Below are 18325 nucleotides of genomic sequence, written 5' to 3'. Positions count from 1 at the left end.
TAGGTTGTTCCACTGGTTAATTGTTCTAACTGTCAGGAAGTTTCTCCTCAGTTCTAGGTTGCTTCTCTCCTTGATTAGTTTCCATCCGTTGCTTCTTGTCCTGCCTTCAGGCGCTTTGGAGAATAGCTTGGCTCCCTCTTCTTTGTGGCAGCCCCTGAGATATTGGAACACTGCTATCATGTCCCCCCTCGTCCTTCTCTTTGTTAAACCAGACATACCCAATCCCAGCAACCATATGCTTTGGCCTCCAGTCCCCTAATCATCTTTGTTGCTCTTCTCTGTACTCTTTCTAGAGTCTCAACATCTTTTTTACATCGTGGTGACCAAAACTGGATGCAGTATTCCAAGTGTGGCCTTACCAAGGCATTGTAAAGTGGTATTAATACTTCACGTGATCTCGATTCTATCCCTCTGTTAATGCAGCCTAGCACTGTGTTGGCTTTTTTGGCAGCTGCAGCACACTGCAGCTTTAATTGACTGCATTTATAATACCAGTGCTGTATACAGCAAGGAGCAACTTGAAACTGAGACCCTGCATTTCCATGGAATAACTGCTGCTTGATTTTTCTTGCGGTGAGTTTGATCACTAAAACGATCCAATAGGAAAAAAAAAAAGATAAGTGTCTCTCTTTGTAAACTCTAGCTCTAGACTGCAGCTTCCTCCAGCTGCCTTAGGTTTTTGTTTTAATCTCAGGAAAAATATCTATGTGATTGAGTATCATATATTTATTACCATGATATCCTGCCTTTCCTCCAAGGAGGAAACAAGCTTATATGCAGCTCTCCCATTAACATTTTATCTTCAACAAAACTCACAGAGGTAAGCTAGAGAATGAAAATGAGAGAAAATTGGGGAGGGGGGGGAACGAAGATATCTAGTAAACTTTGTGAATTGGGTAGATTTAAATCTAGATCATGAAAGTAGAACATCACATTACCTCCCATAGGTAATTTGATTCTAAGAGTAAAGCAAGAAAAAAAAAGCTCAAGCCCTCTTTTGTTCCTTAAAAGCCACTTAATTTCACATACTGTTAAGCTATAAGCTGGTAAAATTGTGATTTAGTATATTGCATGAATCCAGCCACTGAAATCTGCAAACCATAGTTTATGACTTAGCATTAGATATGGAGGCTCATTATGATGTGTATAGACAGCCAACTCATGATTGAGAGTGAAAATAGTTATGATATATAGTACTGTTAGACTAAAGGAGACAAACATTTGCACTACTGATTTGCCCATGGATGGAAGGAAGGAAGGAAGGAAGGAAGGAAGGAAAGAAAGAAAGAAAGAAAGAAAGAAAGAAAGAAAGAAAGAAAGAAAGAAAGAAGGAAGGAAGGAAGGAAGGAAGGAAAATAGATAGATTTTGAAAAGTTTGCATTAGCCTGAAATATATTACAATGTTTAAGGAGATCTCAATAGTTGTCTAACCTGCAAATTTAGAATCACATAAATTCTAACATTTAATGTCCTATTGATGCTAGAGCATCTTGGAGAGCCATCAATCCCAAGTAGGTGGACCACACCACCTTCCAAAAAGATTTCTGCTCTGCAAATAGATCACAAAGGTCATTTCTCCATTGCTGACTTACAGCATCGTCTGACATCATCCAGGCACCATTGTGATGATATAATGCCTGTCCTCAATACGGTTAGGCAGAAAGGTAGATGGATTACTTTACAGCTGCCATACAAATCACTAGTCAGGATTCTGCCATGCTCAGAGAGTATTTCCCAACATTTATGTCAAACCTTTGACTTAACATTTGAACTCACTACTTGTATGACTTGCAGGATGAAGTATATTTGTCATAGGATTACTGTGAAAGATGCTGAGGTTAGGGCGAAAGATTCTTAAAGGGATCAGAATATTAGGTTACATTCCTTAAAAATCAGAGCATATCCATCTTCGTCACGTCTTCAGCAATTATGAAGAACCAGCTCAGAATGATCATAAATACAGTCCATGGAAAATTAGCATTTTGCAAACTATCTGCATGCAAAATGAAAGAAAAAAGAAATAAGAGTTGGGCATGGACAAGAGAGAATTGAACCAGGATTTTAAAAATGAAATTGTCTGGCAGTAGAAGGTATCTCTTTGGAGATCAGATGCAAAGCAATGAATCAGTTGGTTTATCAAAGTGCTGAACTGTGGAGTCAAGTTGTATAATTGTAAATATAGCCAGACATTGGAAGTGGAACGGGAGGCGGCGGGGGGGGGGGAGTCTCTAGAGATTTCTCCTTACAAAGGAAGCACTACCCTTGGAACTTCTCACTGCTTGGGGAACTGGGGCACTCATAGCAATATTCTTGCTTAAATAGATACAGTTGACTGCTGGGCTTCAATATTAGGGATCGACTCAGCACATACCAGCATTATGTACACTGCAGATGTAGTTAGAAGGCATGAAAAATCATAATTATCTCCATGATTTAATGCTGCCATGCCCAACATGATGCCACATAATTCACAGCAGCTGGGAGGGAGAGCCCTGCTGCTACAAAAGCCAATTCTTGCGGAATGTTTTCTATAGACCATCTCACGCCAATGGGATTGCCCCCCCCCCCCCGCATGCCAACAGAGGAGGCATGTTATGGCCCTGTCAACCAGGGAATTCCAGCTAGTAGGGTCCAGGAGAAGAGCCTTCTCTGATGTTGCTCCTGCCCTTTGGAATGTCTTGCGTCCTCCTTACCGCCCCCCCCAATGAGGTCAGTTCCCACCGTCCTGACCTTTTGCAAAAGCTTGAAGACCTGGCTCTGCCAGTTGACCTAGGACTCCAATGGGTGGGGTGTCTCCCTGGAGATGATTGATGGATTAAAACAGTTCTCACCACCACCCCCTGCTCATCCTACTCCCTCCCTCCCTCCCCATGTTTTAGTTATAGTTGATCATTTGTATTTGTATAGTGTGTTATTTTTATTATATACACGTATTTTGTATTGGTTTTTTTTTTTTTTAGCATGGCAAGCCACCTTGAGTCATCTCGTGATGAAATGGATGGCAAACAATTTTAATAATAAATAAATAAATAAATAAATAAATAAATAAATAAATAAATAAATAAATAAATAAATAAATAAATAAAGCTCACAATTTGATTTTTGAACCTCAGTTTCCTTAGTCTGCTGGGTTTGCCTTGTGTTTTATTTGATGGAGGTGTATCATGCATGTTCAAGGGGGTGTAAGGGTGAAGTATTGGCTTAGGAGTGGGGATTTAAGCTCATTTTCAGGCCTTAGACTTAATTACTCTCAGCCCAACCTAACTCACAGAATGGTTGTGGAAGAAATTAGGGAGAGGGAGTCTTGAGCTCCTGAATGAAAGCCAAGAAATGAATCTAATCTAGTTAATTAATTAATAATAATCTGTTTTGCACTCAGAAAGTAGAGAGACTTCATCCTTAGATAATTCACTTGGTTAAGTTACTGTTTTTCAGTGCAAACCTCTACATGTTAATTGAAAGCTCACTTAACTCAGTGGGGCGTATTGTTTAATAAAATTGAATATCTCGGAGTTTGTCAAGTCTTCTCATCTCTAGCCTCACATCTTCCCCATTGGAATAAAAAAAGGACCTGCTGTCTTGAATGTAGCTTCTTGGGACAATGATCTGTATTTTTATACTTTAAAACAGATGTTCTCCAATCTATATATTTCTCAAGACTGGGAATCTTAGGAACAGAAGTTCAATTTATTTGAAGTGGTATGTATGATGCTGTCAAACAAATATGTATAAAAATAAGTATCCACATACTTTAAAAGATTTTTTCAAACAATGGCAATCAAGGAATGAATTGCACACTTGCTATTATTTATTCCACCCACAATAAACAGACACAATATGATTCTCCTTTCGACTTTTGATTTTCTATTGGGAAGAGCAGGCTGTTGGGTTAGCATTTTGTATCCCCATCCTGAACAATTCCATTCATTTTTTTTCATTCATGCAGTTCATGAAACACAATTTTTAGAAAGGATGGGACTTTGACTGCTTGGTTACACTTGCTATCTTGATATTTTTTGACACCATCATTATCACCACCATCCTTTTGTAGATACTCATGCTTAAAGTACTAACTTTCCTTCACCTTGATGGAGGGTTATCTAAATATCCAGAAGGAACCTGTTCCCAATGGAAAAAAAGTGAGGAAATAGAGCAAATAGAAAAAGATAATAAGGAAGAAAACTGGTGACTGAGGTTTATAAACTTAGGCACAGGTGTCCTTTCTGTACTGTATAGATAAGCGCCAGTTTAATAGCCCCTTAAGCTATTGTTGAGAAAATTCATTTCTCTTGGCTGATATGGATTCTGAAATATTCAGAAAGGTAGCCAAATTTTGTGTAATTACTGTTTCTATTAGTCTAGAACAGGGGTCTTCAAACTTGGCCCTTTTATGACTTGTGGACTTCAACTCCCAGAATTCCTCAGCCAGTGTGTCTGGCTGAGGAATTCTGGGAGTTGAAGTCCACAAGTCATAAAAGGGCCAAGGTTGAAGACCCCTGGTCTAGAACAATTTAGAACCTTTGTTGCAACCGTTTATGTTTCTCACATCATATTTGAAGACTGAGCAGATATCTCCCCAGGTTTTTACCAAACGTGTATGTCCAGCTCAACCACATAATAAGAGGCAGTATGTTATTTGTTCTTACACAGTCCAGCAACCCTTTGTGCTCTTTCATACTAGTAAAACCAATAATTATTTTGTTTTAAAATTTTTTTAATTAGCCATATTCTTTTCCCGTTATCAATGGATCTCGATGCTGCATCACCGAGCTATATATCTTCCTCCATTTTAACTTGTTTTACTTCATTTCCTTTTTTCTTTTCCTTTGCTTGCTATTTCTTGGAAATTGTATTGTTTTTGTTATTTAATCTCTAATCATAAACCCAGTTCTGTATAATATATAATGTGGGAAAAAGTAAGAGAGAGAGAGAGAGAGAGAGAGAGAGAGAGGTGTTTGTGTGTGTGTGTGTGTGTGTGTATTTCCCCCTCCCCCCCCCGCCGCCGCCGCCCCTGCTTTCATAGTATAACAATACAGGCTCTTCCAGTGAAGATAAATGTAGGAGACAGGACAGAAAAAAACTAATTATTCTTTCAGTGCTTCATTAACCTATGGAATTTGCTTCTGTGTCTCATAGTGATGTCCACCAATTTGGATAGCTTTTAAGGAAGAATACCGAACACTCTAGTTATGGAGGCTATCTGCTCTCTCATTCTCATAATCAATTTTTGGGGTAGTGCTTTAGTAAACTTTTAGGTCTCTGGTAACAGTTATTGTATATTTGTCAACTAGAATGCTATTTTATATTCTTTTTTTCAGGCTATACTGTGATTTTATGGCCACTAGGACGGCATCCTAGGAAGCAGGCGATTCCACAGATTGTTCCCTTGGAAATCAGAAGAAGTAATGCCAACTTCAGAAGAGGATTTTCCTGTCCTGTTGCTCTTCTAATGGCTGAGGCTGCTTTTTTTTTTTTACACCACCCCAAAAAGCTGATGTGGGAAAGACCCAGAGGCAGAAATTGGGAAGGGGGAATGCTAATAGAGCTGTAGATCTTCGTCTAAATGGTCCCCTGTACTCTGCCATGACCTTCATGCTGGGAGAAAATGAAACCACTTCTGAAACCGATATACGTTATTTCCCTGTTTACAAGAGGAAGGTAACCAAAAATGGCAATAATAATAATCGTAGAAGTTCTGTTCCTCTGCTCCCTTCAGCTCTATGAAGATAAGCCCAGCATGGCACTGAGTATGATGAAAACTGATAAGCTGCAATCTTCTGGTCACTTATTATAGAGCAAGTCAGGTTTTATGTTTGAATAGGCATACCTAGTATGTTTCATTCATTTATTTGAATCTAGCGGGATGAGACATCTCCTGTTTTATTTACTTAAATGATATGCTTCCCTTGGGAGAGCACTAAGAAATTTATCTTTTCAGGCAGAGTTCACAAGGGCACAGATCACTAAAGTCCAAACGATGCACTGCTTGCCTCCCTGGAATATAACTGGGGAGATTTCCATCCTTTAGGAAATGAACATCTAAGCATTAGACTCACATGGAGGACCATCATCAAGAAGTCCTATGATGGCCAGCAGAGATTGCCTGCAGTGTCTAATACAAATAGATGAATTTGCATCTGAGGAAGTCCCCAGAAAATATAACAAAAGACATCTGTTAATTAATACAAAGTGACAATCACACCAACCCATTTTAGTGAAGTCTTAAATTCAGATATAGCTCATGTTTACATGGGTGGTGGAGGTGGTGGTGGTGTAAAATGGCTTCTGCAATAGAATTCAGCCTGCAGTACAGACAACCTGCCTTGGCTAATGTATCCCTTCCATCTTTCAAGTTCACTAAAACCTTGATATATTTGCCTAGAGATTTCCCAAGAGATATTGGCATTTGCCTCATACAATATGATCAGTTGTGTAGTCCAAACAGTCTAAGCAAACCAATTTTGATTCATCTAAATACATTAAAGATGGTCCTTGTGAGGACGGGATCAACTTATTTTCCAAAGCACCAGAAAAGCTATCCAAAAAATAATGGATGGAAACTAGTCAAGAGGAGAAGCAACCTGGAATTAAGGAGAAACTTCCTAACAATGGAACAGCTTGCCTTCAGAAGTTGTGGGTGCTCCATCACTGGAAGCTTTCAAGAAGAGACTGGATAGCTGCTTGTCTGGAATGGTATATGGTCTACTGCTTGAGCAGGGGGCTGGACTAGAAGACCTCCAAGGTCCCTTCCAGCTCTATTCTGATTGAATCAGCATGTAAATATGGGGAAAGAAAGAATCACATTGCATATCTGGGATCTACTATTAGATATCCATGGAGTCTAAAGGGATTGACTGTGGCCAATCTGTGACAGGGCCCAACCAAACTGCAGCCCTTGATGCCTTCAGAATCCTCTCTAGCAGCCTCCCCATCCAGTTTATCTCGATCTTTCTTTAAATCTACAGTCCAAACATCAGTCCAGGATATGAATCTGTCCCATGACACCCTCAGCCTTTTCTTTCATCACCATCACTGACCTGTCTTCAATTTATGATGTATTAAAATGCCCAGGTTCTTTCCTGTAAAGCTATTTTAAATGTTTAGGCAACGAGGAAGCCCTGTTTGTGTATTCTTACATCTCTCTTTCTCTCTTGTGACCTCTGGCAATGCATCAGTAGGAAGTGGGCAAATGCTGGTATTTTTATTACCCCAGTCCCGATCTGCTGCCAAAGCTTTGCGTCATTCCTTGGGAGGAGGCTGTGCTCTTTCTTCTGAAAGGGAAGATAAGCCTGGACAGTTAAAAGAGAACTGTTCAAGGAGTCTGCCAAGAGTCAGAGAACTCTCCTGAGTAATGTGCAATGTTTTCCCCAAAACTTCTCAGAAGACCCGTGTGCTGTCTCTGCATTTCCTTTCTCATCAGGCCTTTTGCCAATGGAGGGCCCCAGATCTCTCCTTTCACAACAACATATCATACTTTGGAGATGGATGGTAGATGCACACATTATTCTGCTTTAGGGGTTCATGGAATAGATTTAACCCCAGTCCAGCTTCAGTACTAATTCCATTTACCGTTAAGTGTACTGAAAATGAAAAGAACCTATCCACCTTTTCAAGTAACTATTGCTCAAAATCAGTAAAATGGACAGACCAACCGAGAGATTTCTCCGAATTGGCCTCTGACCTATGAATTCCTTTCTGAGAGATAAAATGACTAATTTCTCTTGTGGCTGCTTCTTAACAGGTTTTAAAAATCCTTCCGTTCTCTCTCTCTCTCCTTGTTGCTTAATGGCATCGTGAAATTTTTATTGTCTCTAATTTATTTTTTTATTTAAAATAGCTTATATGTAATCTGATTTTAATTAATGTTTTGTGTTTAAGATCATGGGAAGATTATGCCTTCAAAGAATAAGAAATGGATTATAAAGAAACCCAATAAATAGCCAAGAGTTCTGAACTCCTGCCATGCCCATTCATAGTTGGTATGCAGGGCTTGTATTATTTATTAAATATAAGCACATCCCACCCTTTGTCCCAAAAGCTCAAAACAGCAAAAAATCTAATGTTTTTCTCATAGCAAGCCTGGAAATAAAATTAGGCAGACATAGGCTACCTGTAGTCAGATGTTCTAGACAATAGATTCAACCACCATCAGCCATGACTGATTATTTTCTATAATAATAATATATACTACTACTACTACTAATATATATTATTATATTATTTTTCAAAGTATCTGGAGAGGACCATGTTGCTTAACCCGGGGTCAAGGTGAGGATAAGTGGATCCCGCCCAAAAAAACTACTGGCTGAACAGGGTCTTATATCTACAGTAAATCTATATATACCTTATTTCAGTATTCTAATTATTAGAGGACAAACTAGTAATCCTCGATTTACAACAGTTCATTTAGTGACTGTTCAAAATTTCAACAGCATTGACAAAAATGACATGACCATTTTTCATACTTACTTTGATCATGTGACTGTGGAGATGTTGCAGCATCCCCATGGTCATGTGGTCAAAATTCAGATGCTTGGCAATTGACTCATATTTATGACATTCGCAGTGACCTGAGGTCATGTGATCACATTTATCACCTTCTGACAAGCAAAGTCAACCAGGAAACCAGATTCACTTAACAACCATATTACTAATTGAACAACTGTCATGATTCACTCAAAAATTGTGTCCAGAAAGGTTGTGAAATGGAGCCAAACTCACTTAACAAATGTCTCACTTAACAACAGAAATTTTGGGCTCAGTTATGGTTGTAAGTTGAGGACTACCTGTATTGTTAACTAACACTGTCACAGCTTTGAGCATTGCATAAATGTAGCTGAAGAGCTACATAAATCCAGAATTTCACTTGTCGTCGCCTTATAATATTAATTCTGACGGGAGAAGCCAGGATCAGTGAAACATCTTTTCAAGATCACTCTTGTTTTTAGAGTGATCGTGTTTCTTTTTATCCACATTCTCCCTTCAGTCATAACCATGTAAAGCTCTATCATTGACCATGTATAGTTCAGTAAAGAGCAAGATAATAATAATAAACTATGCAGAACCACCTTAGGAGAATAAGGAACTTTAAAGTTGCCCATCATCAATCATCAAGCTAGGTAGCAGATTGAGCAGGGAGCAGGTCTTCACTAGGACAAAATATCTTTATCTCCATTTAAAGCATGCGGACATCAATATTTTTAAAATCTGTATGCATTTCTATATTATTTAATTAACATTTTGAAGATTTGAAATATGTACTGTATACCCTTCTTAGAGTGAAGCTAACATTAGCTATGCTGCCTGGGGATGGTGCGATCTGTAGTTCAATTTATCTGAAATATGGCAGGCTGGAGAAAAGGTTGTTTCAGGATTACATCATCATTCCTGCTATCCAATTCAGAGTTGAATGAGGCTAACCTAAAGTCTCTTTCTAAGGCTACCAGCCTTTGATATAATCAGAAATCTGGGCTACGCTATGCAACATCCCTCTCCCAGTCAAGGATATAGTCCTATGTGTGCTTATCTGGGAGAAAGTCCAGTGGAAGAGACTGGACTTATTTCTGTGTGGACAGTCTTAAGACTGATGCAGCATTTGCAGGCATTTCCTACCTTCAGATAGACCATTGCTTTGCTCTATCGACCCCAATTTTTCTTTCCTCATTTTTGTCATTTTGCTAAAGGATACATAGGATTCTGGATCACAGTATTACTATTTAGTATCAGTTACCCCCCCTCCCCCGCTCCACTTCACACCTCTACAACTTCAAAACAATACTGGCAGACTGAGAGAAACTGTATTGCTTTGCATTTGAAAGGATTTGGGTTAGAGTCCTCATAGAGAGGGGCAATTCATAAGAGCTCAATGCTCTAACATTTTCATAAATACCCCTAGGTAGAAGGAATGCTCATCAAATGTGCAGAAGTGCACTTCAGTGGTAAGAATGTAAGATTCTGCATTTAGGTAAGGAAAATCAGAGACATAGGCAGTTTCTGCGTTGGGAGTGATACTTGTAAGAAGAATCCAGATGTCCGTAGAATATAGATTAAATATAAATATGCTACAACCTCCAAAAAAGCCAGTGCAATCTTGGGTTGCATCAACAGAGGTATGATGTTGTGATTCTGACATGTGATAGTTCTACTCTGTGCTGCATTTGGTCAGACTGCAATACTTTATCTAGTTCTGATTGTCACTATATAAGAAGGATGCAGAAGGACTGGAAGGAATGTAAAGAAGAGTGACAAAAATGGTGAGAGTATTGGAGACTTCTTCCTAAGAAGAATGGTTAAAGGAAACTATGTATGTTAAGCCTAAAGAAGAGGAGGCTAAGGGGAGACATGAAAGCAGCCTTCCAATAACAACAACAACAACAACAACAACAACAACAACAACAATAATAATAATAATAATAATAATAATAATAATAATAATAATAATAATAATAATAATAATAATGTTGGAAGGGACCTTGGAGGTCATCTAGTCCAACCCCCTGCTCAGGCAGGAAACCCTATACCATTTCGGATAAATGGCTGTCCAGTATCTTCTTAAAAACTTCCAGTGTTGGAGCATTCACCGCTTCTGGAGGTAGGTTGTTCCACTGGTTAATTGTTCTATTAGGAAGTTTCTCCTTAGTTCTAGGCTGGTTCTCTCCTTGATTAGTTTCCATTCGTTGCTTCTTGTCCTGCCTTCAGGCGCTTTGGAAAATAGCTTGACTCCCTCTTCTTTGTGGCAGCCCCTGAGATATTGGAACACTGCTGTCATGTCCCCCCTCGTCCTTCTCTTCATTAAACTAGACATACCCAATACCAGCAACCGTTCCTTATATGTTTTAGCCTCCAGTCCCCTAATCATCTTTGTGTCTCTTCTCTGTACTCTTTCTAGAGTCTCAACATCTTTTTTACATTGTGGTGACCAAAACTGGATGCAGTATTCCAAGTGTGGCCTTACCAAGGCATTGTAAAATGGTATTAATTCTTCATGTGATCTTGATTCTATCCCTCTGTTAATGCAGCCTAACACTGTGTTGGCTTTTTTGGCAGCTGCAGCACACTGCTGGCTCATATTTAAGTGATTGTCCACTAGGACTCCAAGATCCCTCTCACAGTTACTACTATTGAGCAAGGTACCACCTATACCTGTACATTTGGTTTTTCTTGCCTAAATGTAGAACCTTATTTTTTTCACCATTGAATTTCATTTTGTTAGATAGCGCCCAGTGTTCAAGTCTGTCCAGATCCTCCTGTATCTTAAGCCTGTCTTCTGGAGTGTTGGCTATTCCTGCCACCTTGGTGTCGTCTGCAAATTTGATGAGTTCCCCATCTATACCCTCATCCAGATCGTTGATGAAGATGTTGAAGAGCACTGGGCAGAACAGAGCACCCCACTACACACTTCCCTCCGTGTAGATGCGGTTCCATTGAGGACTTGAAAAGCTATCCCAAGGAAGAAGGTGTAGATTTTTTTCCACCACAGTGCTTGAAAGCAGGATAAGAATTAATAGGTGGAAAATTTACAAAAAGACATTTAAACCTGAAATTAGGGGAAATTTCCTGTCATGGGTGCTCCCTCGTTATACGTTTTCAAGCAAATGTTGGACAACCATTTATCTGGGATGGTGTGAAGATGTGTGTATGTGTGGTTGAACTAGAAGATCCTTTTCAGCTTTATGATTCTTTAATGATTCTATGATTCATTTCTTGTCTTCTCCTGGGACCATTAGGAGATAGCCCAACATTAAATTTTGATGATCATCTATGCCAGTTGGTGAAGATTCTCAGTCATCCTGGTAGAGTTATCTGGAGCTTGAGTCATGGCAACTGGACTTTTTTCTTTTTGGTTTGAAACATTTTGTTCCTTATCCAAGTAGCTTCTTTTATCTAAGCAAGTTACGGGGACCCCATATGTCACTCAGTGACATACTGGGCAAGATGGGTCAGTGGCATGATTGATAAAAGGCAACAACTTTTAAGCTAATTTCAATGAGAACTAAAGATGTGCCTTGCTCAATTCAATCTTTTATTATGATCATGGACTAGAATTAAAAATTAAAACATTCAAATAAAACAGAACAAGGCATGATAGTGTATTACAATTAATGGGGGGGATCATTGATGGGTGACCAACATCTGCCTAATTTTACAGACAGTATAGCAGAATTTAGCTATGTTCAAAGAAACTGTGTTCATACTGATCTGATAGTTACAGTTGTACACAGAGGAGCTATAAAATGAGTCCATGAATCTTTATAGAAGGTACAGTATAGCTGTACATGAGCTGTGGTCTCAATGACCCCTTGTTTACAAAGGCACAATCTCAGCTCATGTGGGACTTTTTTTGCATCAGCCCTCCAGAATGCTGTGGGGAGAGCATTACAATGTGCTAGAGTTAGCGCCCTCTGAAATTTAGAGACAGTTATATCTAAGTCTCTTGCTGATTTGTGAACAGGGCCTGGCTGCTCAAGAAAACATTCTTGGAAGAGCAGACAGATAACATACCTTGCAGAACATATTCTGAAGCTAGTGTTGAAGCCCCAAAGTACAGTGCTGAATGTATGTAACCCCTGTAGTCAAAGTACTCCCATTGAGCATGAAGCTCGATGAGTTTTTCCCTTGCTTGTTGATCAAAGCTCTTGATGTTTGGAGATAGCAACCTCCCACCTCCTCTCCTCCAGCCTTGTACTTTCAGGCTCAGCAACAGAATGTAATGGATCTGGAGTGTTGGTTAATCATTTCAAAACATGTTCAGGGTGAGCAATTACTGTAGGCTCTTTTCCAGCTTATCACTGGAAAGTGTTGAAGGAAATACATTCAGGGTGGTGGATGCTCCCTGCAGCCCCTTCATTTTTTGAAGTTGCAACCTAAATGCCCTCTATTAAGAGCCCATAATAACATATTTGAGAAAGTGGAGGAATGTTTGCAAAACATCTACGATATGGTTTGATCCTTCTCACTAGCTGGCAAAGGACAGTGCAAGGACTGAGGGAGAAATTTTTATTTAATCATTCTCAACCAGCACAGTTTTTCTAGACAATAAACAAAGAAGGAAGGTCCTTGCCCTTAGGAGCATGCAACACAAGCTTAGTCTCAACAGTGTTGATAGGAAGACAGGAAAGGGAGGGGAGTGAAGGGATAGGCAAGAAGAAGAAGAAACGTACACATGCTTACTGGCATTCTTTGGGTTCAAGGAGGGTGCACCAAATGTTCAGGGCAAATGTCCAGGGCTGTCCTCAGCTGGAAAGCCTCCAAAGGCAGCTGGCTGGATGAGCATAATTTTAAAGTACACAAATGAAACAAGGCACATTGTCACCTGAAGAGGGAAATTCCAGGTTGACATGCTAAGTTGAAGGGGACTCGCTGAAAGACCATAAAACACAGACACTAATAATGCTTAATTGCACAATTGTTTCTGTGAATATGGAGAAGGACTTAATGAAAAAGTGGATTTGATTCTAGAGGACCAAGAGATTAAAGCCAATAGGTAACAACAGAATCTAGCAAATCCATGCAGGAAGGGATATGATATAAAAAGAGCTCTCCCAATGATACGTGCATATCCTAATATTGGCTTTCTGTAGTCAGAAAAATGAGTCTCCTTTTATGTCCTTGAAAGTTATTTCATGTGAGTACTCATACAAATTTCTGAAAAATACACCAAGAAAATAATTATTTGACCGACTTAGAATTTTTTTTATATTAGACTTTAAAACTTAGAAAGCTAGATTTTGCAATCTTCACATATTAATGTCAATTGACATAGAAGTATCCAATAATAGGCACTTATTCTGCATTTTTTATTTTTATTGTAATCTGGTTTTGCAGTTAGAGCACCAACACTTTGCCTCTAGTCAATAGAAATCTTAATACAACTGACCTTTAAAATGTTTACATAATTTCAAGCATACATATTTAATATTATTTTCAAAACTTTTTCTGCACTGTTCTCCAAACTGTACTGTTCCCATGAATTTCTTTTTATCCACTGTACAGATAGATTGATACATTTATTTATAGGTAAAGCAACTCAATTAGCAATATCACTGAATAAACTGCTAGCACTATTAATGAAAACCAACATGTAACAGTAGAAAATGGTAGAAAATGAATTTAGATATGGGACATGTACATTTCCCATATCTAACAATAAAGATCTGTGAGTGAAAACTAAAATGAATATTTGCAAATATTTGATATGCATGGAAACGCCTGACTTCCACACATAACTTTTGAATGAAAACATTTTTAAATAAAAAAGAAAAACACAGTGTGTATATAGAAAGTACAGCTTCATCAGAAAATAGACAGTTTAGTTCTGATAATGTCCATCTTGGTTTGGCTGACATCAATCAAGAAATAAGTCTTCAAAAGTTAATATTATTGCATGTTCCCTATGAAATCCTGTTAAACATTAGTTGCCATTACATGTCATTGTTACATGTGATTTCATGCCAACTAATAAGTACTAATAATGTACTAATAAGTACATTCACCACTATTATGTCAGGTGCAAAGAACCAGGAACACTCGCTGAGTGTTATTATTGCTACCTGTACATAAAAACCTGGTTAACTAATGGTCAAAGCTAAACTGGTGCTAGACAAGGGTCAGTGGAATTCACAGGGGATTGGAGTTAGATCGTTTATTGGGAGCACAAAGATTCCAAATTGATAACATGTTTAACTCTTCCTTAGAGCTCAGCCTGCTCATCTTTTATATATTACTTATTAAATAATCCAACGCTACCATATTAACAATCATGAAATGTCAAATACTATGATCAATTAATTACAATATACTAAACACAACAGCTCAGCAACATTTAACCAGAATATATATTCTGAGAATAACCAGAATTAGATTTTACAAAAAAATCTGACAATCAGATCATTTTTATTCCAAATAGAGTAATCTTGGTTTACTCTAGACTCATTTATTCTACTTCACAGTTTCATAAGTTAATACCACTGTAAACCTTTTAGGGTAGGCTATTACAAAAGATGCCACATCTTCTTTGTACTCTCTCTCTTTCTTTTGATCTTAGAAGAAACACTTGACATTTAATATCACCAAAGAACAGAGAGCATGTGAAAAATTATAAAAGTACTCATATACCTACCATATACACTGCTATATCAGGAGCATAGTATAGTCCTGTATATTCTCTGCAATTGGCTGTAATAAAGCAGCTAGAGTTTTTCCCTATCTGGGAGTTGGGCAGCACATACATAAAAATAATAATTATTTTCTTCCTGCCTATTTATTGCTTTCAGAAGGAAAAGATTTACATGGGCGTAAAAGGAACTTTAATGTCATCCACCCAATTCTTATTTCCTTTATTGGTTCAGGTATTTAGAGTCATGTTTGCAAGGTAGACCTAACTCCAGTGGTGGGATTCAGCCAGTTCGCACCAGTTCGGCAGAACCGGTAGCTAATTTTTTGTTGCCCAGGCCCAGAATGGACTTCCGAAACAGCATCCACACAGAGAACCGGTTGTTCACATATTTGAATCCCACCACTGCCTAAGTCTGAGACATTGGCAAAATGAAATGCAGGAAGAAAGCGTGATTTGTGAAAAATGGGAAGCTACTGGTAGGGAAAAGGTTAAACCCTCTCTCCTCATCTTCACTTTTGTAATGCAAATCACGGAGTAAATGTAATGTGGGCACACACAGACATCACTGGACATTTTTTTCCTGGAAAGGAGACAAAAGCCCTAGGAATTCATGACAGAAGTGTAGTAACTTGTTTTAGTCGAGTGAAAAGAAAGTTGAATTTTCAAATAATTGTAAAGCTGTGGGGAATCTGAGGCAAAGAACCTAGTCAAATTAGCATAAGGAAAACATAATAAAATGTGAAACAGTTTTTTCCCGTTCACAAAAGATGTTGGTTGTGATTCAAAAGTAAGCCAGCAAGGTAATATTTCTATTATTATGAGATCAAGCAGGTTGTCTCACACAAGTTTTAAAAGGCTTTCAATTATGTAGACATATTTTCTCTTATCAACACACTTGTCATTGAAAAAAACAGTCCTCTAAACCAGTGCTTCCCAAACCTGGACATATTACTCCAAATTGGATAAAAGCAGTTTTTCTTTAGGTAATGACACACAAACCTATTACCCAATCAGAACAGGGGTATTTAAATTGACTTAAAGAGTTGTACTTAGGTATATTGGGTAAAAAGGACTTTCTGATAAGCAGCTTTGGGTAATGAAGGAAAAAAATTGGGAACCACTGATCTAAACTATGTACTTAAACCTAATCCATGTAATTAGTAGTCAGCAAAGAATTGCAGAGCCAGTTTGGTGTAGCGGTTAAGGTATCAGGCTAGAAACTGGAAGACTGGGAGTTCTAGTTCAGTTCTAGGCATGAATCCAGCTGAGTGACCTTAGGCCAGTCTCTCTCTGCAGCCCTAAGAAGGAGGCAATGGCAAAGCACTTCTGGAATCTTGCTAACAACACTGCAGGGATTTGGCAGGCAGGCAGGCAGGCAGGCAGGCAGGCAGGAAGGAAGGAAGGAAGGAAGGAAGGAAGGAAGGAAGGAAGAAAGAAAGGAAGGAAGGAAGGAAGGAAAACCAAAACCCAGTTCTTTGGTTTTGGGCAACCCACAGAATGGTTCCCACTTATCCAAGAGAGTATTTTCCAGAAGAGGACCTGATACTTCCTTTATGGAAAAGATGTTTCTCAAGCATCATGCTTTCAAGCCAATAACAATCAATGAAATTAATAAGCTATAGGGAACTCACTGCTTGTCTTGAAAGGGAGCAGCATGAGGAGTATGTACTGTATGGATGTAGGTCTATTTTTGCAACTTCTTCATCATTTCCAATTTCAGATATTTTTATCTCCCAGAAAAAAAGACCCCTTAATATCTTGTCTGATTTTTGCTCCTAATTCTAGCCTCTAGCTGCTCAGACACCACATCTGTTATTTCAACATCTACTGCCTTCATACTAACTGTAGTGGCATTGCATTACTGACTTGTGATCCCCACATTACATTCTATCAACCACTGTCTAAGCAGTGCTGTTCACTTGCCAAACACTTCCTTGAAATCCAACTTCAACACAGAAGAATAAATTAGCACAAAATAAGCTAACGCTCGCAGTGTCCCTTATTACTCATAATATATCCTTGCCTCAAAACCGGGCTTTAACACATTAACAATCTGTTCACAAAGCAGTAAACTCATTCATCAGAAGTCTTCTTCCCTTAGAGAACTACGGTCCTTAGATAAGAAAAGATTGTAATAAAGACGTACACTACATCATACATAACAGGTCAACGCGATTCCAGAATTACTCAGATTCCACAACAGTATGTCATTGTACAAACATTCAGATTTGACCAAAGGGACTAATCTCCAATTTTTAGTTGTCTAATCTGTGCCTGGCAATAAGCTATTCTGTTTCTCTGTGACATTACAACTGCATGCATGACAGCTGATGACACCACAACCTCTGCAAGTGTCTATTGTGACGTCAAATAGCATTAGCTATTTACTGCTAGATGTAGATTGAAAATTGTTCATATGATATTGGTGACAACCGAAGCCAACTTGCAAATCTGTCAACTCACCTCTAAGTAAGTGTGTGCACGTAAAGGTAGATAGATGGATACATACCCACATGCATTCACATATAAATACAACCCTTCACAATCATTTTTGAAAACAGCCTGCCTTTCCCCCTCAGTTGGTGAATTACTTACAAAGACAAATATACCAGTTAATCAGACAGTCAAACTTCAGGGCACTTACTTTTCATAGTCATGCTTACAATAGAGCTGCCTGTTGCGACAATAGCATGTTCCCGAGAGAGGCTGGAGGCAAGCAGCACATTTCACACAGCCTTCGTGCCAGGAGCGCTCATTCACTCGCAGCAGGAAGCGATCTGAGATTGGGGTGTTGCAACCAGCACAAACCTCCCGCATTTTCGATTCTGAGCCTAACGGGAGAAAAGAATGATAATTGTTGACAATCTCAGCAGACTTATATATGAGCAAATACAATCCACAAAGTTCAAGGTGAAAGTCTGGGGTACAGGATAGGGAACTGTAGCCCCCTCCCCAGATCCTTTAGAATTTAGACATTAGCATGATTGGGTATTGAAATATCTGAAGGGGACAATTTTCTATCTTTGAACTGGGAAATTTACCATGATTACCATGTGATTCTGTGCTTGTCTTCTAAGAATCAGGTGCCACTGAAATTTATTGGATTTACTTCTACTATGTACAGGATTGCAACCAGGTGCCTTATAAAATCATTCAGGTTCCAAGGACTCAAATAACAGGTCCCGAGGACTCACCCTTATCCTGCAAGTA

The 18325-nt window shown here is 38.7% G+C and overlaps 1 protein-coding gene across 2 annotated transcripts in view; it reads right to left on the bottom strand.

The window, feature by feature from the left end:
• Positions 1-17932, bottom strand: part of LOC107287244 (LIM homeobox transcription factor 1-alpha-like) — a 74608-nt gene extending 56676 nt beyond the window's left edge. For both annotated transcript variants that reach the window (XM_015815733.1, XM_015815732.1), the window contains exon 1: positions 17760-17932. In XM_015815733.1, the coding sequence (XP_015671219.1) occupies positions 17760-17932 (173 nt within the window). The remainder of the gene's footprint in view (positions 1-17759) is intronic.
• Between the last annotated feature and the right edge of the window lie 393 nt (positions 17933-18325).

Source organism: Protobothrops mucrosquamatus, unplaced genomic scaffold (assembly GCF_001527695.2).
Source record: "Protobothrops mucrosquamatus isolate PMUCROS unplaced genomic scaffold, P.Mucros_1.0 scaffold370, whole genome shotgun sequence".
NCBI lineage: Eukaryota > Metazoa > Chordata > Lepidosauria > Squamata > Viperidae > Protobothrops > Protobothrops mucrosquamatus.
Note: the sequence above shows the minus strand (reverse complement) of the source record. Positions and strands in the feature narration are given on the sequence as shown.